Here is a 26,130-nt window from a genome sequence, read left to right as displayed (position 1 = left end):
AACTGGGAGCGTAAAGATGATCAAGTTACTGCCCCTACCCTGGAGTGGCTACAGCCTAGTGTGGCCATCCAGCCAGTCACTGATGCACCAAATTGTTATATAAGAAAGGTGTCACCTCAATAAACTTATTATCTGGTCAACAAACAGTAGGTTAAAAATTGGACATGGTCACTGCCCTTATGGAATTCATATTCTAGTAGGAGAGTCCGGGCAGGTAAACGAATGAATAAATCATTGTAATTAGTGGTGAGGGCCAGGGAGGAAACAGATGAGACACTGAGCTCCATGAGAGGAGCTGAGGTGGAGCTGCCCGCTTCTGGGAGGTAGGGAAGCCTGGGGCTGAAAGCCCAGAGGGACCCGGCCTTCTCAGTGGTGTGGGACAAGGTTTTGCAGGTTTGGGCTGCATTTGTCTATTCAGATATTTCCCACTTGATATGAAAAGGATACATAGGGATCCCTGGGTGGCGCAGCGGTTTGGCGCCTGCCTTTGGCCCAGGGTGCGATCCTGGAGACCCGGGATCGAGTCCCACGTCGGGCTCCCGGTGCATGGAGCCTGCTTCTCCCTCTGCCTGTGTCTCTGCCTCTCTCTCTCTCTGTGGCTATCATAAATAAATAAAAATTTTAAAAAAAATTTAAAAGAAAAGGATACATAAAATAATAGGTATTCAGTTGTCGGGTGGATATGCATGGATTTCAGTTCCTGAATATCCGTGTTTTCTTTCTCCCCACACCCCATCCCCCAGGTCTTTTCTGTGACCGACATCGATCAGTCTGTAGACCCAGAATCAAACAAATTGCTTTCCTTGGTCCAGTCAAGGGATGGAAATCCTGAATGTAGTATAGCGAGAAGCATGGGCAATAACTTTGGATTCCCTGGGTTCAGCTTACCCGTGTGCTGCTTGCATGGCTTCAGGGAAGCTGTGAGTCTGTAAAAGGAGGGAAATAGTAGTACCTCATGAGTTCATGTTGTTGTAACTGAATTAATACATTGAAAGCAGAAAACGATGCCCTGCCTAACACACAGTAAGTGCTCAATATATGTTAGCTCTTCTTACTATTTTCATCATCTCATTGTATCATCGTTGTTATTGTTGAAGGCCAAAAGGTTCTCAAAGGCTGAGTTTTTGGTTGTTTTTTTTTTTTAAGATTTTATTTATTCATGAGAGACATAGAGACATAGGCAGAGGGAGAAGCAGGCTTCTTGTGAGGAGCCCCATGTGGGGCTCGATCCCAGGATCACAACCTGATCCGAAGGCAGATGATCAACTACTGAGCCACCCAGGTGCCCCTCAAAGGCCGAGTTTAATCAGCCTTTATATTGGTTTCTGGCTTCTTAAAGTCTTCTGTCTCATAGAGTAGGAGAAATTTTAGTCAAGTTATCTGCGATGTAGTTTGTTGCTCAGGGGCTGTATATTCTATTTTTATTTTTTTAAATATTTTATTTATTCATGAGAGACAGAGAGAGAGGTAGAGACACAGGCAGAGGGAGCAACAGGCTCCATGCAGGGAGCCTGATGTGGGACTCGATCCCGGGACTCTGGGATCACACCCTGAGTCAAAGGCAGACACTCAACTGCTGAGCCACCCAGGCATCCCTGATGAAAAGAATCTTAAAAGAAACAGACATTGTGTGCATGTGCGTATGAGTGTGATCTTTTTGGTATTCTTTTATTTTAGAGGTGATGGTATAAAAAAGTGATGCATAATGTTAGAGGCATGCTAGAGACTATTCAACACACATGTATGTTGCTTATCCACTGAACGGTAAGCACTTTCCTGGATGCCAGCATTAAAAATGAGCTAGACACAGGCCTTGGCCAGGGCGCTCATACTCAGTTGGAGCGGATAGACCTGCAAACAAGCCAGGTCTATCCTGTGTGTTATAGAGGAGTTCTGATCAAGAAGTATAATGAGCAGGGGACCACCAGCCCCCAGTGGGAAGTGGGAGGTAGGTGATCAATGAAGCTACTAAGAGAAGAGGTTCTTCTTTCCCCTCCTTTTTTTGGGAGGGATTTGCATTCTCTCCCTCTGTCTCTCAACAATTTAGTAGGTTCTTTATATATTTACAAAATCATGCAACCATCACCACAACTAATTTTAGAACATTTTCATCATCCTGAAAAGAAAGTTTACACTTATTAGCAATCACTATCAGTTTTTCCCCAACCCCAGACCAACCACTAATCTACTTCCTGTCTCTATGGATTTGCCTATTCTGGACATTTCATATAAATGGAATACATGGCCTTTTTATCTGGCTTTTTTCACTTAGCATAATGTGTTCAAGGTTTATCCATGTTACAATAGGTATCAGTACTTCATTCCTTTTTATGATTGAATAGCATTCCGTTGTATGGCTGTGTGACATTTTATTAATTCACCAATTGATGGACATTTGGCTTTCCACTGTTTTGGCCATTTTGAATAATAATGCTGTGATCATTCATGTACAAGTTCTTGCAAAAATATACATTGTCAGTTCTCTTGGGTATTTACCTAGGAGTAGAATTTCTGGGTCCTGTGGTAACTCAGTGTTTTGAGGAACTCAGTTTTCCGAAGTGGCTGCATCATTCCCACCAGCAGAGTACAAGCATTCCAATTTCTCTACATCCTCATCAACACTGTCATTTTGATTAAAACCATCCCAGTAGGTATGAAGTGGTATTTCATTGTGGTTTCAATTTGCATTTCTCTGATGGTTAATGATGTTGAGCATCCTCTCGTGTGCTTTGTTAGCCATTTGTATATCTTCTTTGAAGAAATGTATATATAGATGCTTTGCCTATTTTTAATTGGATTATTTGTCCTTCTATTGTTAAGTTTTAACATTCTCTATGTACCTCTATACTAGTCAGATATATGCTTTGCAAATATTTTATCTCATGTCCTGGGTTGTCTTTTCATTGTCTTTATGGTATCATCTGAAGCACAGACATTTTTCATTTTACTGAAAGCTAATTTATCAATTTTAATTTTTGTCACTTCACCTAACCCAAGCTCATGAAAATTTAATCCTATATTTTTTTCTGAGAGTCCTAGTACTTACATTTAGGTCATTGTTGCATTTTAAGTTAATTTTTGTATATGGTGTGAGGTTGAGAGTGCACCTTGATTCTTTTGCATGTATATGTCTGGTTGACCCAGTACCATTTGTTGAAAAAGACTGTATTTTCCTCCACTGAATTCTCTTGGCACCCTCACTGAAAATCAGATGGCTATAAAAGTGAAGGTTTATTTCTATATCCTCAATTCTATTTCGTTGATCTATATGTCTAACCTTATGAAGCAACACTTCTTGATCAGGGCTTCCAGGTAAATGAGTGAGTTCATTAGCCAGCAAACTCAAGACCTTATCAGATAGGGTGAGAATACAGTAAGATGATGGTATGAAGCTCTTACCACAGCACCTGAGTGGTGTGTAGTCAAGGGAAAGATAACCATGGCTGCCTTTAGTATTGCCTGGAAGAGGCATCAGAAAGGGTATGTTCAAGATGTGTGAGCTGGGGCCCTTTGAAAGAACGTACATTGTGCGTATGGCTGGAACATGGACATGTGATAGGTGGGCACTTGTGACAGGAGACTGGGTTTTGTCCTTAGGGCTGCATGGAATACTGAGGAGTGCAAGGCAAAGGATGACATGGTAGAGAATTCTGTAGAACAGAATGTATGTCTTGAGGCTCAGATCCCGAAGCCATTTTTATATTTAGACTTGAGCTCAATGCTTGTTTCGGAGCTTTGTTTGAATTTGGCAACAATAGAAGTGTCTATCCCCAGGGACTGGGGCTGAGTACCGATGATTTGTCGGCAGATCCTGTTTTCTGGCAGTGTTAAGACCAGTTGGAGTGTGAGGTCCTGGATACCACTCACTTCTTGGGCCTCCAACAGGAAATCCTGGTTCCTTTTTGTTTTGGGGAAGTTTGCTGACAGACGCATTCATGGCTCCTTTTCCGCCACTGACACAGGAAATTCCACACCACAAGTGTGGCTTCTGTCCCTGATGTGAGCCCGTCATCGCCATGACTCAGAATGGTATTCGCCAAGCCCTGGCAGTTATTTTTAGTTTTTGTCCATATTTTAAATGCATACTTGATCATGAGGAATAACTGCTTCTACTCAGACTTTAAACCTACCTAGACTTTTAAATGAAAAACAATTTTTTTTGGTAGAGAGAATATCACTTATCTTGCTGTCCTCTATGGAACACCTCATGATCATCAAACATTTCATAGACATTGGGATACAGAGATTAGTCAGAGAAAAATTTTGCTCCTTACTCTTGAGTAAGTAATAATAATAATAGCTAATACTTAACACAGTGCATTGTGAGTTGCTTTCCATATATTTTTAACTCATTTGCTTCTCACAGGAGCTCTATGAGGTAGGAACTATAACTACATTTCATAGGAAAGAAGACTGAGGCATAAGAGGTTAAGTAACTTGCTCACAGTCCTATAGAAGTATGGTAGATAATCTCAAAAGATGCCTCCTACTCCCACCACCATGTACAGTGCCTCCCAATATTTATACCCTGGTGCAGTCTCTTCCCCTGGAATCTCAGGTGGCCTTCTGATTCACTATTTGATGAGTAGAATTCAGTAAGAGTGATGCTTCATGACTTGCCAAGTCTCAGTCAGAAGAAGTCCTGAAAGTACCAGCTGGATCTATGGGCAGCCAGCCAACTGACACCTAAAAAGTCCAACTACCTGGAGACCAACATACAGTGAGGGAAGCCCAGGCTGGTCACATGAAGAAGCCAGGAGGCACAGGCAACCTTTAGACTAACTGAGGTGTGAGTGAAGAAGCATCAAGGACAATCAGCTCCACTGAGCTCTCAGATGGTTCCAGCCCCAACTACCATCTGATTGTCACCTCATGATATTCCCTAGTTGAGAACTACCCACCTGACCCCAGTCAATCCTTGGACCAGAGAAAATAGTAAGTAATTATTTAAGCCACTAAGTTTTAAAGTGACTGATAACCAAAGCAGCTAGTAAGTAGCTGAGTGGGATTCAAACTACACAGCCTGGTTCCAGAGTATATGCTGTTAACCACCAAGGGACAAGGACACAAACCAGGAAAATCTCTCTTTGTCTCTCTCTCACTTTCTCTCACTGTCACTCACACACACACACACACACACACACACACACACACACACACACACGGCAGCACTGGGCAAGAGGTACCAGCTAGGCCAGGTTTCCATGTAATTGACGCTCTCTGCCTTCACCTCCAAACTTCCTGGGTTTTTTACTTCAGCAATTGTTGATGGTTGCCTTTGGGAAAGACCGTATACAGTGCCCTGCATTCTCATTCAAAAGGTAGCAGAAAGGAGAAGTTTTCTTTTATAGAATATCTGCCATGCACCAAACTCTGCTAGGTTCCTCCTGGTCCATTTCTTGTGTCAGGTATTAGGTACTTCTTTACTTTTAACAAAATGAGATAGACTCTGTCACACTTTACTGGAGTATACACTGAGGAGGAGGATGGATGAGCAGAAATACAAAACAAATGCAAGTTGAAACCAAGACTTGCCTTGCTGAGTCCCACAGCAGGGGCAGTCCTACTATAGATAGGGCGTCAGAGGAGGTGTCTCTGAGGAGGTAACATTTAAGTTAAGACCTAAAGAATAAAAGGACTAGCCTGGCAGGGCATTGGGGGAAGGACGTTGTAGACAAAGGCTAAGGGTAGTTAAGAACTGGCAGGTCCAGCTGGTGAGTAGCTGGGAAGTGGTGAGCAGTGAGGTCGGGAGAGTTTGCTGGGGGGAGCTGTTGGCCTTAGGGAAGCACATGGGTTTTATTCGGAGAGGAATAGAAAGCCACTGAAGGATTCTTTTTCAACATTCTCTTGATTATCCAGAATTATTGCTGTTGAGCATCCAAGGGTTCTTGTACTGAACAGTAACAGAACGAGCCCTGGGTCTGCCACGCCGCTTCTGTGGGTTTGTTTGGTTGGTTTTCTCTTCCCTGGTTGTCACTGTCATGTCTTCTTCCGGGGGACCTGTTCTCAGGTCACCCTCTCTCCGCCTTCCTTCTGCCCTGGAGTTGATGAGTCTCTGAATGAGGCCATGAAGCCCTACTGCTGTGATTCTCCAGCAGGCAGACCCCCAGCAGGGAACTTGTTAAAACAGGCTACTTCCTGGCCTCAGCACAAATAACATGGGAGGTGTGAGGTAGGGCCCAGAAAGCAGCCAGTCCAGGGTGCTGCAGCGCACTGGTCCCCCACCTGGAGGAATCTGGGGTGGTGCTGAGTCTGCTTCCTGAGCCTGCCCTTTCCTGTGCACCCTGCCATCCCCAAAGCCAAGTGAAAGAAGAGATGATTACAAATTGGGAAACCTACCAAAATGGTGTGCCCCATATCTCTGTTCTGCCAGCGTGAATGCTGCCCTCTTGGAGGCCAGGACGGAAGATGTAAGGGGGCGGGGGGGGCGGTCTTTGAATGGGGCAGGAGCAGCCTGGCACTGGGCTGGGCTCTGTGACTAACCAACATCCTCCCAGGCGAGGGCTTTGAAAGGAAGGAGAGGTAACGGTAGTTACCATAGTGGTCCCCGGGTGACCCAGTAACTGCGGTTGTGTTAGCTCGAGAGTGTCTGACAGGGAGTACTGGCCTGACGCTGCTGTCCTCTGCCTGGGCCTTCAGCCCATGTCAGAACACCCCCAACATTTTATTTTTTTAAGATTTTATTTATTTATTCTTGAGAGACACACTCAGAGAGGGGGCAGAGACATAGGCAGAGGGAGAAGCAGGCTCCATGCAGGGAGCCCAATGTGGGACTCGATCCCAGGACTCCAGGATCACGCCCTGAGCCGAAGGCAGACACTCAACTGTTAGCCACCCAAGGGTCCTGAAAGAAGGGATTTTTAAAATATTTCTCATTTACATTTCAGATGTTTAATAAGTTCACTGCTATAATGAGGACATTCTTGTTATATAACCTCCATCCCCGTCACTGTGCACTGGACCCCCAGACTGGAGAGTGGGACGGATAGATTGAAAATGCAGGATTCTAGGTGGAGGTGGAGCAGGATAGTGCCGAGCAACACTGACCTGCAGCATTTTTTCCATTTCTCGAGTGCTTCTGCTTACCAACTGGGTGACCTGGGCCACCCACCTTACTCCGCGTCTGTGAGCCTCAGTCTCCTCCTCTATAAAATGGGAAGAAAAGTGCTTTCCTCAGAGAGTTAGATCTTGTGAGGATCTGAGTGATTGGTGTAAATGCCTAAGTGCTCCACAGACGTCAGTAATGAAGCATGCATAGAGTGAGAGGATCCAAAGTGTGGCCAGAAGTCAGGTCTCATGTACCAGCGCTGCATGGCTAGGCATCTCGAGCCAGTAGATGTGGATACGTGCTGAAAATAGCAGCATTTTCAGGGCATCTTTGCTTTCCATGGAAGCAGAGAGGGAGGTGGTGAGATGCAGGCAAGCTCACTGTGAGTCCTGGAGGAGGCTGACATGAGTTCAAATCCCAGCACTCCCCTCCCACCTACTGTGGGAGCCTCAGTTCACAGTTTTATAAAGGTATAGGATAAATTCTCCCTCCCAGGGTTGTTTGAAGATGAAATGACGTAACAGGTATTAACCATTTGGCAGGGACTCATGGTGGTTTAACTTCGTTCACTTCATGGAATTGGATGGTCCCAGAATAGGTGGCTCAGGATTGCAGGGTCAGCTCGGCTAAGGTCTCCAGCATTCCCCAGGGAGAGCAGATGGTGGCAAGTCCTGGGACCTAGACCAAAAAGAACCTGGCTCTTCCAGGAACCAAAAAAAAGGAGAGAGGAGGATAAAGGAAATATGTGGGCTTGACAATAGACCTGTGCCAGGAATGATGGGAGAATACAGCCCAGGAAGGAAGCTGGGGGAACCTGCTAAAGACAATGACCCAGAGGAGGTGTTCTCTTGTGGCTGAGGCCCCAGCTCTTGTCACTCTTCCACTTCTTGTTGCCATTATCTTCTTTCTGGTATCTGGGGATATTTCTCACATGTGCCGTGACGCAGTTTCCTTTAGAAACCTCCACGTCGCCTGGTTTCTTTTAGTCTCATTCTCAAAATCACCTCCTGTTTGAATCCAAATCACAGAGTAAAGCACAACCCAGACCATTATTTAGCATTTCATCTTTCCAAAGTCTACTTCCGTCCTACCACCATTTTGCACAAGTGTGTGTACATACTTGAGATGAAAAATTGAAGTTACAGAAAGATGGTGAAGAGTATCCCAGCTGCACACCCAGTTCCTCCCCCAGAGGAAACCCTGTCGGCAGTGTCTCCCAGAGCAGGAGGGTCCCACACACTTCCCTGCATCCAGAGTTTTCCACTTAGCAATAAATCTTGGAGTGAGTCCGTGTCAGGACCTTAGAGCATTCCATCATACAGGTCCACCCAAATTAACAGCCAGTATCCTTTTGATGATTTGCTGTTCCAGACTGTGCTACAGAAGGTAGTTTGTTTTTTTTTTTTTTTAAGATTTTATTTATTTATTCATAGAGACACAGCTAGAGAGAGAGGCAGAGACACAGGCAGAGGGAGAAGCAGGCTCCACGCAGGGAGCCCGACGTGGGACTCGATCCCGGGTCTCCAGGATCACGCCCCGGGCTGAAGGCGGCGCTAAACTGCTGCGCCACCGGGGCTGCCCAGAAGGTAGTTTTGTACACAGTGCAAACACGTACAATTTGCACACTAGGGTGCAAACGGAACTCTAAGATACAAAACAAATGAAGAGAGAAACAAAAAATGAAACAGACTGAGGGTCTGTTTGCCAGAGGGGAGGTGGGTGGAGAATGGGGGAAACTGACAAAGGGAAGTGAGAGGTACAAACTTCCAGTTATAAAATGAATAATTCACAGAAGTAAAAAGTACAGCATAGAGAATATAGTCAATAATATTGTAATAACATTGTATGATAAGTGCACTTAGTGTGGTGAGCATTGAGTAATGGATAGAATTGTCAAATCACTGTGTTGTACACCTGAAACTAATATAATATTGCATGTCAGTTAAAAAAAAAAAAAAAAAAGATGCAGTCCTAGTAGTGAAATTACTGAGTCAAAAGGAACTGTGGTCTTTTTACTGAGTTAACTGATGCGAAAATGCCTTTTCTAGAAGATGTTCCTACTTACATTCTCACCAACAATAGAGTAGTGCCTGTTTGCACACATCCTCCCCAACCAGGAGCATTACTGATTTTTTTCCCCTTTATCTTCACCTTATCTTTGATAGGTGAATGGCATCTCATTCAAATTCAAATTTTCATTTTTATTATTAGTGTGATTGAGCACCTTTGCATATTTACCAGTATTTCAAAGTATTTCCTCTCTGGAGTTATTTGACCATTTTGAAATGCTGTTGGTACTATGTGAACTTTTATTTAATTAAATAAGTGAGTCATTTTTTAAATAAGGAACCCAGTGTGGATTCACATGGTCCCCATTGACTTGATCTACCTCTCCATCTGTGATATAAACCCAGAAGTAACTATCTCTGGGTAATAGTTTGGCTTTAAGAGCAGATTAGCTGATAACTTAGTGGCTGGCACTGGTCTTCATGACTGGCTGTTGTCCAAATGCTCACAGAACACTCACGCAATGCTGGGATTGTTTAAAAGGAGCAATAGGGCAGGGCAGGCCAGAAGTTGCTGGCAAGCTGTTTGTTGATTCCAAAGTTGTCATCTTGTTTTAACATTTCTCTTTAGAAAAGTGTAGCTTGAAGAAATATTGTCTTTTTGCCCTTCTGAACCACAGAATGACAGAATGTATTGTCAAGGTAGAAGCCTTGATTGTAAACATTTAGCCTCATCACACTTGGGTGGAGACTGTGTCTCATTGGCCTTTTGCCTCAAGAAAATCCAATACAAGTACAAACTGTCTGATTTATAGATGTATTGTGAGAGACTTTCTTGCCTGAGATACACAACACCCACTCGAAAACAAGAAATGGGCTATCTCCATAGGCATGACACTTGATTTCTGGATTTGCTTACTTCTATTATTAGAAGTTTGGGTCTGATGATCTCTTAAGCATTCTTGAATGCTCAAATTCTGAGACTTTTCCTTGGGTAATTTCTTCCAGCATAGACTTACTGGCAGTTGGGTGACAAATTAAACTTCAGGGCAACTAGAGACCCTTGTAGAAACATGCAAGGACCTTCAAATCAGCGCTATGCACCATAGTACAGGAGTCCAATGGAACAAATAGAGTAAAATGAGACTTGTTACTTGATCGTTTTTCCCCCTTAGATTTAGTCATTGGGTATTCCTATAACCACCTGATTTATTTATTTATTTATTTTATTTATTTTTTTTTTTTAAGATTTATTTATTTATTCATGAGAGACATAGGGAGGCAGAGACATAGGCAGAGGGAGAAGCAGTCTTCCTGTGGGGAGCCCAATGCAGAACTTGATCCCAGGATCCTGGGATCACAACCTCAGCCAAAGGCAGATGCTCAACCATTGAGCTACTTGGGCATCCCCGGTTTTATGTTATTATGCTGGTATTGTAGCCATCTGATATCTACTATAGTTAATTTAAAATCTGTTAAAAAAAATTCTTACTGATCATCTAACCCATCTGATTTATTTGGAAACTGAGGCCCAGCAAAGCAAAATGGCTGAACCAGGCTCCAGAACCTGTGGGAATTTCTTGGTAAATTCCCACCAATCTTTCTCTCCAGCAAGGAGCACACAGGGGTGCTTTAGCTAGGGTCAATGCTCTTTAAATGGACCTGCTTCTTAACCTAATTTTTAGTCTGAGTTGGAAAATGAGATATGAAACCCAATTTCCCCTTTGACATAGTCACGTGACCAGAGGCCACGGTGTTCATCAGGCTGAATATTCAAGTGGAGCCTTTCTCTGTTCCCCACCTATGTGCTGTACGGTGTGATCCAGTGATGTAAGGGGCCTTTGGGGTCACATGGCCCCCATCTGCCCCATCGTTATCTTTACAGCATCCCCAGAGGGAAGAGAGACAGGCTGTGGGGTTAGCTTGTTTATTTTAGGAGGAAACAGGCAACGATAAATTCGTTCACAGAGTTTGGACTAAATTCCAAAGGAAGAAGGAGTTGGGAGAGGAAACAGAAGATAAACAACACCAAGCCCATCCAAGGACAGATTCAGTCCTTGGTTTTATTTCAACTATGGTATGTTCAGTGACTGAACCCCCTTCAGGCCAGGCACAGTGAGACAGGGAACTCTGTAATCATGGGAATTTTCTTGTAGGCAATTATACTCTAAGAGGTGGCCACTAGCAACTGAACACTTCGAGGCAGACACACACTGAACGTCCATAGTGTGTGCCTACATGGAGGCCACTTTTCTTCTCTGGTAGTCTTATTCCATCTCCAGGACAGGGTTTAGTGTCAGTGCCTCCCCACACCCACCAGGAGCCTGGACCCATGCCCCCCCCCCCAACTGCTACCCCCACCCACCCTACCTATGGCTCTGATCAGCTTGGGGCGAGACGAAGTAGAGAGGGCAGCAGGAGCAAAGTGTCTGTGACTCATCTCCATACCAGCTTGTACCTGTTGGTCTGGCAAGTATAGCTGATCAAGGGCTGACTCTTCCCCCAGAGGTTACGTGTAGTTGCAAAGACACTACTTCACCCTCATGGTTTCTTAAGATGGTGATAGGCTAGAAAATGCTAGAAATCTAGACCCTAGCTAAACACCATTATAGAAGAAAAGGAAAGCCTTGCTCAGTAATATTGTTAGCCCAGTCACATGTGGACCAATAATTTTTACAATATGCTTATTTTTTATTACAAAAATAGTATGTTTATTGTAGAACACTTATAAAACTACTTTTAAAAAGATCAAAAAGAAGAAAACAAAAATCACCTCTAATGCTACCACCCTGGTATACATTTGGTGCCGTGCAGTGGATAAAAGCACGGGCTCTGGGATGATTGAATCCTGGCTCTCCTAGGAAATAGCTGTGTGACCTTGGGTAAGTTATTTAACCTCTCTGAGTCTCTATAGCCTCACCCGTAAAATTGGGATGATAATAATACCTGTTTCTTTTTTTTTTTTTTTTAAGATTTTATTTATTTATTCATGAGAGACACAGAGAGAGGCAGAGACACAAGCAGAGGGAGAAGCAGGCTCCATGTAGGAAGCCCAATGTGGGACTCCATCCCAGGACTCCGGGATCACGCCCTGAACCAAAGGCAGATGCTCAACTGCTGAGCCACCCAGGCATCCCACAGTACTTCCTGGGGTTATTGTGACGATTACAGGAGATTATGTTGATTAAAAGTGCAGGAATGTTGAGAGAGCTTAGTAAATATTTGCTGCCATCATTTATTTTGAGCAATCATTCCACACCCAACCCCAGTCATATTTTCAGAAACAACCTTTTCCAGCTGCAAAGTAAACTCCACCTGGAAACAATACAAGGACTCCTTGCACATGTTTAACTGAAGTGGCTGTTATTGTTAACTGAAGTGACTATTTTTGAAAATGTATATTTAATACCTGAGTAATCCCAGATATTTGATGTTTATTTTGAGATTATTTGTACTTCCTATTATTAGTAACAGCTCTTTTTTTTTTAGAAACTCACAGCACTATTGAAGCCTTGCCCTCTAACTTGCTAAAAATCAGTTATACTTCTTGTTCAAGTCAATTCACTTAATTAATCAAATTTATTTTATTGTTTTAGATTTTACTTATGTATGTACATATGCAATACATATGTATATGTATTATAGTAAAAACACTTAAAATGCAGTCTATCCTCTTAAATTTTTAAAAAAGATGTTATTTGTTTGTTCATGAGAGACACAGAGAGAGAGGTAGAGACATAGGCAGAGGGAGAAGGAGGCTCCCTACGGGGAGCCCACCGTGGGACTCGATCCCGGGTCTCCAGGATCATGCCCTGGGCTGAAGGCGGCGCTAAACCGCTGAGCTGCCCGGGCTGCCCTAAACCACATTTCTGTTACTCATTTGTCTGCCAAAGAACATTAAGGTTGTTTCCATATCTCCGCTATTGTGAATGGTGATGCAGTAAACATGGGAATACTAATTTAAATTCTTTTGAATTTAATTCTTCTGAATCCCCAGAAGTGGGATTGCTGGGATCATATGCTAGTTCTATTTTTGATTTTTTGAGGAATAGCCCAAATTTATTGAACATCCTCAATTGTAGGTACCGAGTACTGGGTATACAGTGGTAAACAGAATGAGAGATGGAGTCTCTACCCTCACAGAGTTTCTGTCTTATAATCACCAAAAAATATATCATTGGAAGGTATACGTGTTACCAAAGAAAAATTGTTGGTGGTCTAAGAATAATCCATCACAGGGAGCCTGATTTAGATAGTACAAATTTTTGTGATGGGCTTTTGGAGGCCAAGTATGATTAAGATTTGCCCCCTGCTCTCAGGCTGCTTATAGTTTAGTGACTGAGCTGTGGCTCCTGAGAGTTCTCCCTCTCAGGAGTAAATAGGAGGGAAGGTCTATTCTGCTCAGGTGGGGGAAGGCCTCTTGGAGGGAGGTGACCCCGAGGGATGCGTAGTTGGAGATGAAGAGAGAGCAGGGCATTCTGGGCTGGGCAGAGGTGCAGAGGCACAAGACTACAGGATGCTTTTGAAGAGGGGCAAAGAGCCCCAGCATGGTTTATGAGGTGGAGTAGGGTTTAATAAGAGACCTTGAGAAAAAGCTGAAGAGGTAAGGTGGGAGCTAGTCACAGAATTTATAAACAATTATTCTAAAAGTAATCAGGGCACTCAGAATTCTAGAGGTTCTCTCCAACTCCTGAGAAGAGGTGGGGACCATTTGAGGGCAAGATTGGAGAGGAAAGAGCCTGGAGACAAGAAGTACAGTTAAGAGGTACTGCTCACATACTCTGTGTGCCTGTCTGGACACTCTGCATTGGACAGCCAACTAGGTCCTCGAGGGACACAAAGATGGACATGATGCCCGGAGAAAGGCTGATGATACCCCAACAAACAGCACAGTCAGAGCTGTGGTAGGGTAATGAGTGCCCTGGTGTGGACAGGAGCTGCGAGCTCTAGAAAGGCCAGGCCAGTGCCCCACCAAAGATGGGAGGTCTGAGCAGAGTCCTGGGCCATGTCCAACTGGGCAAGTGGTTTCCCCTACCCCAAAGATGGGGCCAGAGGCATGGACAGGGAGGACCTGGCCTCTGTTCTGGCTGTCCTCCATTATCTTGCATCCTTTTATTGACACATGCCTTGTTTAAAACTCATGTAATTAGCAACTTGGCTCTGGGAAGAAATTTAAGCATTTTTTTCTGTTCTATTAAAAACAGACTGCCAAATTTGTTTTCTCAAGGCCCCCACCCTATATTTACCCGAGCCAGGGGGCAACTGTTCTAATCTCAGATGTCATTTCCTGGTGGGTCCCTTCGGATGGAGACCACAGCTTCCATGGAGGCTGTGATGAAAGCTCCTGATTGGGTAGAAGGCGCCCCTTCCTTCCTGCCCCCTCCCTTTGTTCCCAGAACGTGGAGCCAGGATGCCAAGCTGGGATCTTCCACAGGACAAATTCTCTTTCTCAGCTGCCAATGCTATATAACTTGGGCGGGGAGGGTCCTTTTGTGAAGATAGAAACTACATTTTTAACCAATTGGGCTGATGACAACCAGTTTTATTCTAGAATAATTAAAGTTCCATTAGAAGGTCTTATAGAGGGCAGCCCCGGTGGCTCAGCGGTTTAGCACCGCCTTCAGTCCAGGGTGTGATCCTGGAGACACAGGATCAAGGGCCGCATCAGGCTCCCTGCATTGGAGCCTGCTTCTCCCTCGCCTGTGTCTCTGCCTCTCTCTCTCTCTGTCTCTCCTGAATAAATAAATAAATAATCTTTTTTTAAAAAAAAGGTCTTATAGAATTGAAATGTCTATAATAGAATGAATAAATTTTAAAAATACAGGGCACCTGGGTGGCTCAGTTGGTTAATTGCCTTCAGCTCCGGCCATGATCCAGGGTCGTGGGATCCAGTTCCACATCGGGTTCCCTGCTTAGCAGGGAGTCTGCGTCTCCCTCTGCCTTTTTTTCTGCTCATGCTCTATCAGATAAATAAAATCTTTTTTAAAAAAAAATTAAAAAATACATTGAACACCATGGGGCAAGTCTGTCACGATACTGGTTCCTATGCCTTCCATAAATACTCATTAATACATACATGCACGCACTACCCCCACATGCGTGTACACACACACACACACATAGGTTTGTAAGTGCCCTAGGCTCTGGTACATTCTGCCTAGCTGGAATGGATTCTCATAAACTCAGAGCATCCTCATCCCTGACCCATCACCATGAGAGACTCTCTTATCACCTTAGCCAGAAGGTATGAATCTTACGAAATTACACCACTGTCAAAGTTCCAGCGGATGAGCCAAATTTTACATTAACCTCTTTGATGAAGACTGATTTAAAAAAAAAAAAAAAAAAAAAGACTGATTTTTACTAAAGCCTAGGGCTCCTGCTTCAGCTCCCTTCAACTCTGTTCCCAGCCAGATGAGCCATATAGTACTGTTGATGAGCAGATTTCAACTTCTTGGTCCACCCAGCAGTTTGTGGAGATGCATAGCTTGAAACAAGTTAAGCAGCCTTGAGTCCATTCTCTTTCCTTCTTTCTTATTTTTTTTTATTTTTAATGCCAATCTTATTGAAGTATAATAACATAATGCACTCATTTTAATTGTACGGTTTGGTGAGTTTTGACCAGTGCACCTTAGTGTAACCATCGCCATCAAGAAATAGAAACTTTCCATCTCCCTGAGAAGTTCCTCCTCTGTCCATGCCACTTTGCAGTCAGGCCCAGTCCCACCCTCAGCCAGAAGCAACCACTGACCTGCTCCGGTCACTGTAGCTTGGTTTTGCCTGTTCTAGAATTTTGTATAAATGGAATCCTACAGTGCATACTATTTAGCCTCAGGCTTCTCTCATCACTCAGTGTGGCATTTCTGAGATGGCCCCATGTGGCTGCGCATGTCAGTAGCTCATTCCTTTTCTTGCTGAGCACTATTCCACTGGTACAGTTTATCCATTCACCTGTTGAGGGACATTTGGATTGTTTCCAGTTTGGGATTAGTATGGATCAAGCCAGCAGCCTTTGTTTTATAGATGTCCCTCAGCAACCATTCCAAGCACATCCTAGGCATTTGGTAATCATTAATGAATCCCTTTTTAACTTTTGTATTTGAAATGTATTGTTGAATTTCAAAATGTTTAGTGTACTTCTAAGTTCCAGAGACAGGTGTTCCAGAAGGTTGTTTAATGCCAGTTCTGGGAATTGTGAACACAGTTTTCCACAGAAAACACTCAGGCCTTCAGGAAGTATTTATGGAGGCCCGCTCTTGGTGAGCACTGCCTTGGTGCTGTAGGGGTAAAAAGGGCCCCTCCCCTGGGGCTTCAAGGCCCCCTGGGGGAACCGCTGTGACCTCAGATGGTACAGTTCTGTGGGGAGCTATAAAACCTGTGCGGGGGCCGGGACCTGGGAGTGGCTTTTCAGAGGCAGAGTTGGGTCGAGTCAGAGTTGTGGTATTTCCACTCAGAAGGGGGCACCAGGTGGAAGAGGCTATCTGTAAGAATTACAAAGCATGTTTGGACCAAAAACAGACAATTCCAAGTGTAAAGACACTTGTATAGGCCAAACAGAATAGTAGCGGAGGGCCCATTCTGTGTCAGGGCCCCTTGTTTTCACTTCGCTTCAAGTAGTTCTGTCACAGACCTCCTTAGCATAGTGAGGCTGAACTCTATTTGCTAATGGGGACCTGACCACCCTCTGTACCAGAATCTTTGGGAAAATCCATTACTCTCCTACTGGGTACAGTGGATGCCCTGATTATCCCGGCCAGTATGACTGCACAGCACTTGCATAAGCCAGAGTGTATCTGCAATTAGAATCATAGCTTTAGGGGCACCTGGGTGGCTCAGTGGCTGAGCATCTGCCTTTGGCTCAGGTTGTGATCCCGGGGTCCTGGGATCAAGTCCTGTGTCAGGCTCCCTGCATGGAGCCTGCTTCTCCCTCTGCCTATGTCTCTGCCTCTCTCTATGTCTCTCATGAACAAATAAATAAAATATTTTTTTAAAAAAAGAATCATAGCTTTATTTTAGGAGCAACCCTGGGCCTTTAAGACCATCTGGCAGAACTCCATCTGTTTCACAAGGAGAAAAGAAAGGCCTCTGGACCTTCAAGGGCCCACTAGCTCTATTTATAAAATATGGACTGTTCTCCACTAAGTTGTATCTTCTGTTAGCTATCTTCTGAGCACTGATTCTTTCAATTGGCTCAAGCATCATATCACTGTCACCTTTACCCTTATTCACTGTGTTTTCTCCATGGCTGCAGACTATACTTTGCCCCAGCCATGCATCCTTCAACATTTATTGTGCTCCCACCATGCAGCAGTTGCAATGGCTTTTTGGGGGTTTTTTTGGGGGGCAGGGTTAATGATTTTATTTATTTGAGAGAGAGTGCAAGAAAGAAAGATTGAGCGGGGGAAGGAAGGGGAGAAGGAGAAGCAGGCTCTCTGCTCAGGGAGCCCGATGTGGGGCTCGATCCCAGGACCCCAAGATCATGACCTGAGCTGAGAGCAAACACTTAACTGAGCCACCCAGGTGCCCCTGCAAAAGTTTTTTGAATAACCAGTAGATAACATTTCAGAGACTTTCTAGATGTCAAGATGACTCAAATGTTTCTCATATGTTAACTCCACAGCCCCATGTGATATGTGGATGCTATCATTAGCTCCATTTTACAGATGAGGATATGAGGCAGAGAGAGGTTAAGTAATTTGCCCCAACTCACAAAACTAATAAATGATGGAGCCAGGATTAGACCCAAGGCAGGCAGCCTGAGTCCAAATATACTTTTTATTTTTTTTTCCTGAGGCATAATCGACAAATAAAAATTCTGTATATTGGGATGCCTGGGTGGCTCAGTGGTTGAGTGTCTGCCTTTAGCTGAGATCCTAATACCAGGCTCCTGGGATCAAGTCCCACGTCGGGCTCCCTGAGCCTGCTTCTCTCTCTGCCTATGTCTCTGCCTCTCTCTCTGTGTCTCTCATGAATAAATAAATAAAATCTTTTTAAAAATTCTGTATATTGAAGGTGTTATGACATGATTTAATGTACGTATACAGTGAAATGATTCCTACAACTAAGCTAATTAACACACCCACACCCACACCTTACCCAGTTACCACCTTGTTTCTAATTGTATATAATTTGTATTAACTTTACACAGTATAGAAGTATGTATTTGCAAAACCAGTGATGTTGAATGAAACTATAATACTACCTACCCCAGACTTGTTGTGAAGATTAAATGAATTAATGTGTGTACACTGATAAGAACAAGGCCTTGGTAAGCATATTATTAGCATTAACCATTATTATTGTTATATTTAATTTTCCAATTTTGATCACCCTTATACTTACTGTTAAAACAGAATTACGCGTGGCCCTCTTTACAAGTTGATCATAAAGTTTCCTATCATTAGTAATGTGCTAACTTACACCACCTTAAATAACTGATAATGTACTCACAAGTTCAGGAAACAAAACCACTAGATTATTTTTGAGTTTATGAGTAATGATATGATAGTAGGATACCATGTGTATAAGTGTATAGAGTTCTCTTAGAAATTCTAGAATGAGGAAATTCATATATGCTACCATCAATACACTTCACTGCAATTGTCTCCTTTGTTCTTTCTCCATTCTTTGTTGGAGCCTTGATCTTTCCTAAAGGAAGATAAGAATGTGTTAGGCAGGTAAGCCTCAAAAATCTTATCCTACGTGGACAACAGTAAAAGGAAAAAATCTGACCACTGCTTTCCACTAGCTTCCTGTGAAGAAACTGCTTCTGACTCAGGGTTTGTTGGTTTTGTTTTTGTTTTGTTTTGTTTTTTTAATTGGAAGCACTTTTTCAAGAATAGATCTCTTTGAATACCTGAAACTAATACAATGTTCTGTGTCAATTATATTTCAATTTTTTAAAGCCTTGAAAAAAGAATATATTATCTATGTCCATCTCTTATGCAAGAATGAGGAAGACATGGTCCCTGCAGTTAAAGAAGTTATGATCCAATGAGAGAGACCCATTTATCCATCAAATTATAATACACTCTGTAAAGTATAAGCAAAGGGCTGGGGGTGGGAAGTGGTCAGAAGAAGGAGCTTTTAAATCCATGTATAGCAGGGGTTGGGGGGACAAATAATAATAAAAGTTTATATTTATTGGAAGTTTACTAAGTTTCAACACTATATTGAGCACGTTAAGAGAATTTTCTCATGTAATCGCTCAATGGCTCAATTTTACAGATGAGAAAATTGGGGCTTAAGAAAGTTAAGTAACACGGAACTGAATCAGGTTCCGCTCAGGTATTTTGAAGAATGATGAGAATTTAGGCCAAATTTCTGGGTCCTAAGCCCAAGGGGAAGGGCTTGCCAGGACTTGGCTAGGCTGAAATCCAGCATGAGCAAAGATGGGGAAACTTTAATAAATTTAAAATTCCATCTTCAAATAAGCAGATTTAAATTCCACGTTTCCTCAGTTCTATGATGTGCCATCTAAGCATCTATTGGTAACTTTTTAGAATAAAAAGAAGCTATTTTAGATGCGTTTAGACCGGTAGTAAAATAGATCTATCTGTGCCATCCTATGAGTATTCAGTCTAGAGTAGTGGTCCTTAAACTACCAGGCATTCCCGACTATCTGGGAGGTTTAAAAAAAATGCAAAAAAAAAAAAAATAAAATAAAAAAAAATGCAGATGACCAAGCCCAGCCTCAGAGATTCCGATTCTGTGCTTCTAGGGAGAGGTCTGCAAATCCAAACTTTGGCGTGCACCTTCTTTTTCTGAGTCTAATACGAGACCATACTTTGAGATTCAGTGATCTGAATCTCAGGACCAGTCAGTTTTCCTTCAACAGATAGACTAAATAACATCATTAAATTAAATAATTTCTTTAAAATCAGATGGAACTTTTCAGTAGATAGGTACTTTTCGGTAGATAGGTACTTGGTGCCTGTCTTATAGCATGAAGATATAAGAATTGAGCAGACCTATTCAGCCTTAAAAAGGAAGGAAATTCTGACAAATTCTACAACATGGATGGACCTTGAGAGCATTGTGGTAAATGAAAGAAGCCAGTCACAAAAAGATAAATACCCTACAATTCCAGATGTATGAGGTACCTAGAGTAGGCAAATTCATAAAGACAAAATAGAATTGTGGTGGCCAGGGTTGGAGGGGGCAGGGAGAAATGAGAAGTTAATGTTTAATGGGTACTTAGTTTCAGTTTGGAAGATGGAGAGTTCTGGAATGTATGGTGGTGATTACACAACAACGTGAATGGGCTTAATGCCAATAAATTGTACCCTTGAAAAATGGTGAAAATGGGGAGCGTCTGGGGGGTCCAGTCAGTTAAGTGCCTACCTTTTGATTTTGCCTCAGGTCTTGATCTCAGAGTTGTGAGATCAAGCCCCATGTCAGGCTCTATGCTCAGTGGACAATCTGCTCCAGATTCCTCCCTTTGTCCCTCTCCCCCTCTAAAATAAATAAACTCTTTTAAAAAATGGTCAAAATGGTAAAATACTAATAACAACAACTGTGTACAAAAAATTTTAAAAATAAAAAAAGACCAGATCAATCTATCCCAGCTATGGTAATTCTTTGCCTTCTCTTGAGACACTTGGTGATTTCATCTCCTTTGATTATACTCCATAAGGTGTAACAAATCATCCTTTTACACCTGCTCAGTGACAAACAGATGGAACACAAGTTCCATCTACCTGTACTTCTTAAACCTTAAGTTTTCCTGGTTACTTTAAAACAAGAAAATATGGCCATGTGGCCATTCCTCCAGAGATGAGTAATGGCCTCACTTACGGTAAACTTACATCTAGAAGCTCTGTTCCCACCAATGTTTTATTTCAATGAGGCATTGGAGTGACATCTTTTAAAAAGACATTGAAAATAACTATTAGGAACCCAAATTTAAGTGAAAGTGTAAATATAGGTACTGTCAAGGTCAACCATTCAACCTGGATGGTCCTTGGAGAAAGAGATTCGTTTCACCGTGACTGAATTGACACATGTGGGTAGTGACAGCGATGGGGGTGCCAAATTTCTTTTGGCACTATTTATAAAAGTATTGTGGGGAAAATTATTTACCAATCATGATTCCTGGTAGCAAATCAAGGAAGCTGATTCTGATGTAAGCAAAAAGGAAATTTTCGGAAAATCAAGTTATTCACAGAATTAATGGATAGGTTGGAAAGCTAGTCTCAAACACTAGGTTAGGAAGCCGTCACCACTGTACTCTCAGTTTAGCACTTCTGCCATGAAGAAATTCTCATTTTCCCTGTGTCTTTCCTTCATTCCCTCAAGATTCAACACCCCACTCTGGTGGAAGGAGATGATTCTCTGGTTCTAGATCACCTGTCCATACCCAGCCTGACAATGAGTGGGGTAAGGGACTGCCTGTTACACCTTCAGCTTCTATGGCCCACATGGAACCCCTCACCCAATAGGAAAGGTGTTCAGCAAAATTCAACTGCTTTCCCCTCCAGTGTCCACACACACGTCCTTTTGGTGGTCAGTTCTAAAACATCTTCCTGGCTCCCAGGGCACAAGGCCATCATTCATCTGCTGAGATCTGCTACCCAGTGTCTGGGGCTATCTGACTGACCCAGGTCAGGCTGGAAACAGAACCACCTTGGGAGGCAGTTTGTTCTGGCCCTGCAAGGACAAAGCTGAGAGTGAAATCTTGAGGCTGAATCTTTACGTACTGCTGTACGACCCCATTCAACAGGTCTTTAGTTTTCCTCTGGTCAGCAGTTTTCCTGACTGCTGATCACAATGAAAATAAACTCTGGCCCACATTCCGACAACTACCTTTGCCCTCCTTGTCCCTAAGGAATCAGGGAGTGCCATCATGAGACAGAAGAGAGAAGTGAAAAGTATGAACAGGAAATACACAAATGTAATGATGCTTTCCTCTGGGGAATGTGCTTGGTCCCCAAGCACACGGGGGCGGGGGGTAGCATTTTGGAATGTTTTGTTTCCTTATTAAAACTGTCTAAATCCCTTTGTTCTTCGTCTACTCCCCTTACACCTGTTCTTCAAATTTATGGAAAGTTTAGTTCATCAACTACCTTTATTTTTGAAAATAGATCATCCTAGATGTTTTCCCATCTACCTTAGATCCTTCAGAGTTCATCAATATCCAAAATTAGCGTTAATATTTATGCTGTAGTCTATAATCTGTTGGCTTTTGAGTATTGCTTTGTTTTTTAACATTTTATGTGAGCGTTGTCATGTTGTACATATCTTTTTTTTTTTTTTTTTTTTTTTTGTACATATCCTTTTGAAACTGATTTTTTACTCCCTAGTCTTTTGGAGATTTGCCGGTGTCGACAAGTGAAAATCTAATTCATCCTCACTGATATATGAGATTTTGTTATATAAAGAAAGAACACTTAAATTCCTTAAAGTATCTGAGGCAAATAACGCCAAGAATCAAAACTTATTAAAGTTATGTGATGGGGGAGCAGCCCAGGTGGCTCAGCGGTTTAGTGCCACCTTCAGCCCAGGGCCTGATCCTGGAGACCCGGGATCGAGTCCTGCATTGGGTTCCCTGCATGGAGCCTGCTTCTCCCTCTGCCTGTGTCTCTGCCTCTCTCTCTCTCTCTCTCTCTCTCTGTGTGTGTGTGTCTCTCATGAATAAATAAATAAAATCTTTAAAAAAAAAAAAGTTATGTGATAGGTATATCAGCATTCATCATATTATTTTCTAGACCTTTATGTCTGTTTGGAAGTTCTCAAAATCTATAAAAAGAGATGATAGAACTAAAGTAGGGGGTCAGGAAAGGTGCCATCTCAGCTCTAATTGGGCTGTACCTACCCTGAGCCCATAGGTCATCAGACTGAGATTAAAAATAAGCCTTGTGGGACTGGTACTCTGTTGTCTGCTTTTCATGGGCCTCTGCCTCCCCAATGGGGGTGCCCGAAACAGGCCTTGACCATGGTCTGCAAAGAATGTTTATGGAGCTGCATGATTCGGAGCATATTGGCGCGCGGCCAGAGTAAGCTCAATAATTTGTTGTGGGCCTAGCAAATTTTACAAAAGAAACTGGCAAGAGACCATCTCGCACAATGGCTGTGAGACGTGGTTTTTAAAAAATATTTACAACTTACTTAAGATATAAATAGCTCAAATGATAAATATTGGTCACAGTTTTGTGACCAACCTTTGGCCTCCTTTAACACTCTTAAATACGTAGGATAAGGGAAGATAATTCATCTTTTGTTGTGCTTACTGGGCACCCCGTGGGACCTTGAGTGCCCCCTGGGTTTTCTTCCCTCTGCACCTCTGCTACTTTCAGAATAGCAAGCCTTTTATTTTTTATTGGTGTTCAATTTGCCAACATACAGAATAACACCCAGTGCTCATCCCGTCAAGTGCCCCCCTCAGTGCCCGTCACCCATTCACCCCCACCCCTCACCCTCCTCCCCTTCCATCACCCCTAGTTCGTTTCCCAGAGTTAGGAGTCTTTATGTTCTGTCTCCCTTGCAGAAGGGAGAGCTTTTGACCTGGGGTCTTTGGTTTTACAGAGCTATTGATCCAATTTGCTGTCAATCCCAAGAGCCATACCAGGTGAAGTAAGGGGCTCATGAGGACTGCATGAAATCACAGGTCTGGGAGTGAGCGATGCCCAGTCAGAGCGATGCCCTTCTCGGGCCCTGTTTCTTCCCCGGGAAGGGCTCCTGGGACCCTCCATGTTAACTCCTAAATGCGTCCAGCCCCGGAGGGGCTCCTTTGCAGTGATATTCAGGCTGTGAAGCCTCGGCTGCCTCCCTGGAGGTGGCACTCTGTCCTTGGCCGCTGCCAGGGACCCAGCGAGTCCCCAGCCTCAAGCAGCCAGCCACACTAACGTGCCCTTCTCTCCACCTAGGCTACGACTTCTGCCAGGTGCTGCAGTGGTTCGCGGAGCGCGTCGACAGGATCATCCTGCTCTTCGATGCTCACAAACTGGACATCTCAGATGAGTTCTCGGAGGCCATCAAGGCCTTCCGGGGCCAGGATGACAAGATCCGTGTGGTGCTGAACAAGGCCGACCAAGTGGACACACAACAGCTGATGCGCGTCTACGGGGCCCTCATGTGGTCCCTAGGCAAAGTCATCAACACACCCGAGGTGCTTCGCGTCTACATCGGCTCTTTTTGGGCACAGCCCCTACAGAACACTGACAACCGCCGCCTCTTCGAGGCAGAAGCCCAGGACCTCTTCAGAGACATCCAGAGCCTTCCCCAGAAAGCGGCTGTGCGCAAACTCAACGACCTCATCAAGCGAGCGAGGCTGGCCAAGGTGAGCCAAGGAGACACCCCGGGCAGCAGAGGACCCTTCCCTCTGTCTCCTCTCTAAGAGAAGGTGGGCATGGGGGAGGCTCCATTCACATGCCCTAGGGAATGGAATGTGGAAAAGCATAAGAAAAGAGCCTTAAGATCAGAATGCCTGTTTAGATTCTGGCTCCTACTCTGTGATCTTAGGCAGATCCTGTTTCCAGTTTCCAAACCTGTTTTATAATCTGTGAAATGGAACCAATAAGAGCACATCAGAGGACATTTGTGGGGATCCGGTGTGACCTAACCTGGAGGGCACACAGGGAGGGATCAATGCACCCACCACCTGGAGCTGCTGTTTTCTTAGGACAATGGGAATGTAGCCAGCTGAACCAGAGTGGGGTGCTCAGATGCCACCACCAGTCATCCCATGCCTAAGGCACAGAACCTGATGTGTGATATCACTGCCTGGAGCCAGAGTCACCCTAGGAGGAGGTTGGTTCAGCCTGATGCACTGAGTGTGCTGCCCTGAGGGCCATACCACATCCCCATTCAGGGTGGTGGCCTGCAAGCGCGCACACTGTGGCTCTGGGCTCCTCCACCTCGTAACTGAGCCTTTTGGCAGGCAGCCCCAGAGCTGTGTATTACCCGACAGGGTAAGTGGTCATCTGCTAACCATCCTCAAGTACTATAGTGGACTCTGTCACATCTCTGAAGAGAGAAAAGTGCATGACTCGTCTAAGAAAAAGTAGGAGGGAAAAGGTTCTCTAAAAGCTGTGTGCACGTTTCATAAAATCCTATTCCTCAAATGCTAGAAGTGCCTCCAGAGTTTCTCAAGTGTCCGTGATCATGTAAATGTAACCTAACCAATGTATAAATTCCCAGGCCCTGCCCAGAGCTTCTGATTCAAGTGTGTGTGTGTGTGTGTGTGTGTGTGTGTGTGTGTGTGTGTGTAAAGCTCCCCAGGTGATTCTGATAATCAGCCACATTTGGAAGCCAGAGGTCAACCACTCCCTAATTTTAGAAGGACAAGCAATTTCTCCAAGGTCACCTAATCCAGGAGTAACAAAACTAGGACCAAAAGATGGCCCTCCTGCTCTCAGCCTAGCCCTGTCATGTCAACTGAAACCAGTCCACAGGCCTGCCTTGCCAAATCCACTAGTATCCTGGTTGGGAAGGGAAGGCAGCTTACTTCCCCTTCGTCTTCTGGTGGCAAAGAAACCATGCCCCCTCCCTTACCTTCTTAGTGCACAGAAAGTGACTTCTGGTCTGGCCTCGGGGGTCCAGCAGGCCAGCCTTCTGGAATCTACCACCTCTTGGCCTCATTCAGGCAGCATTTGCTCAGCACCCCTGGGTCAGGGCCGGGGAGCCTAGCTGGTGGAGGAGGAGGCCCCAAACGCCCTATTACAGAATGCTGAGTCATGTGCAGAGTCGGGTGTGGACACCATGCTCTGAGGAGGGGGCCTGGCTGGGGGAGGCAGGGAGTAAAGGCACCCTTTACTGAGGGTGACTGCTGGGCAGGCTATCAGCCTTCTCACACTCCGTCATCGCTGCCTAGCAACCTCTGTCTTCATGCCCACATGTTCACCCAGCAGCTGCCCTCCTGTATCCTAAGAGATGCCTCACTGCTGCTGCGGCCCCATAGTTAGGACCTCCATCCGCTCTTTCCCCCTCTGCTCACCTTCTGTCCCAGTGCATGCTCACACATACTCCCATCTTGCTCAGCTGATCTGTAGTCCCGGTGCCCTGTGAGGCACCATTCTTTATCCTGTCTCCTGGTCCAGGCTGGTTCCTTTCTGGAGCTACAGCCACCTTTATTGCATT

General features: G+C 44.1%; 1 protein-coding gene and 1 long non-coding RNA gene across 2 annotated transcripts in view; one reads left to right on the top strand and one right to left on the bottom strand.

Moving 5' to 3' along the window:
- The window catches only part of EHD4 (EH domain containing 4), an 81,060-nt gene that overhangs the window by 37,297 nt on the left and 17,633 nt on the right, over positions 1-26,130 (top strand). Inside the window, exon 4 of the mRNA XM_072808641.1 lies at positions 23,919-24,331. Within this exon, the coding sequence (XP_072664742.1) occupies positions 23,919-24,331 (413 nt within the window). The remainder of the gene's footprint in view (positions 1-23,918; positions 24,332-26,130) is intronic.
- On the bottom strand, positions 460-26,125 carry LOC140622875 (uncharacterized). Its single transcript, XR_012022554.1, has 3 exons — positions 25,988-26,125; positions 889-926; positions 460-599 (listed from the first exon to the last, which is right to left on the bottom strand). It is a non-coding gene; the product is annotated as an uncharacterized lncRNA (long non-coding RNA).

The sequence above is a fragment of the Canis lupus genome, chromosome 32, assembly GCF_048164855.1.
Source record: "Canis lupus baileyi chromosome 32, mCanLup2.hap1, whole genome shotgun sequence".
In the NCBI taxonomy this organism is placed as follows: Eukaryota; Metazoa; Chordata; class Mammalia; order Carnivora; family Canidae; genus Canis; species Canis lupus.
Note: the sequence above shows the minus strand (reverse complement) of the source record. Positions and strands in the feature narration are given on the sequence as shown.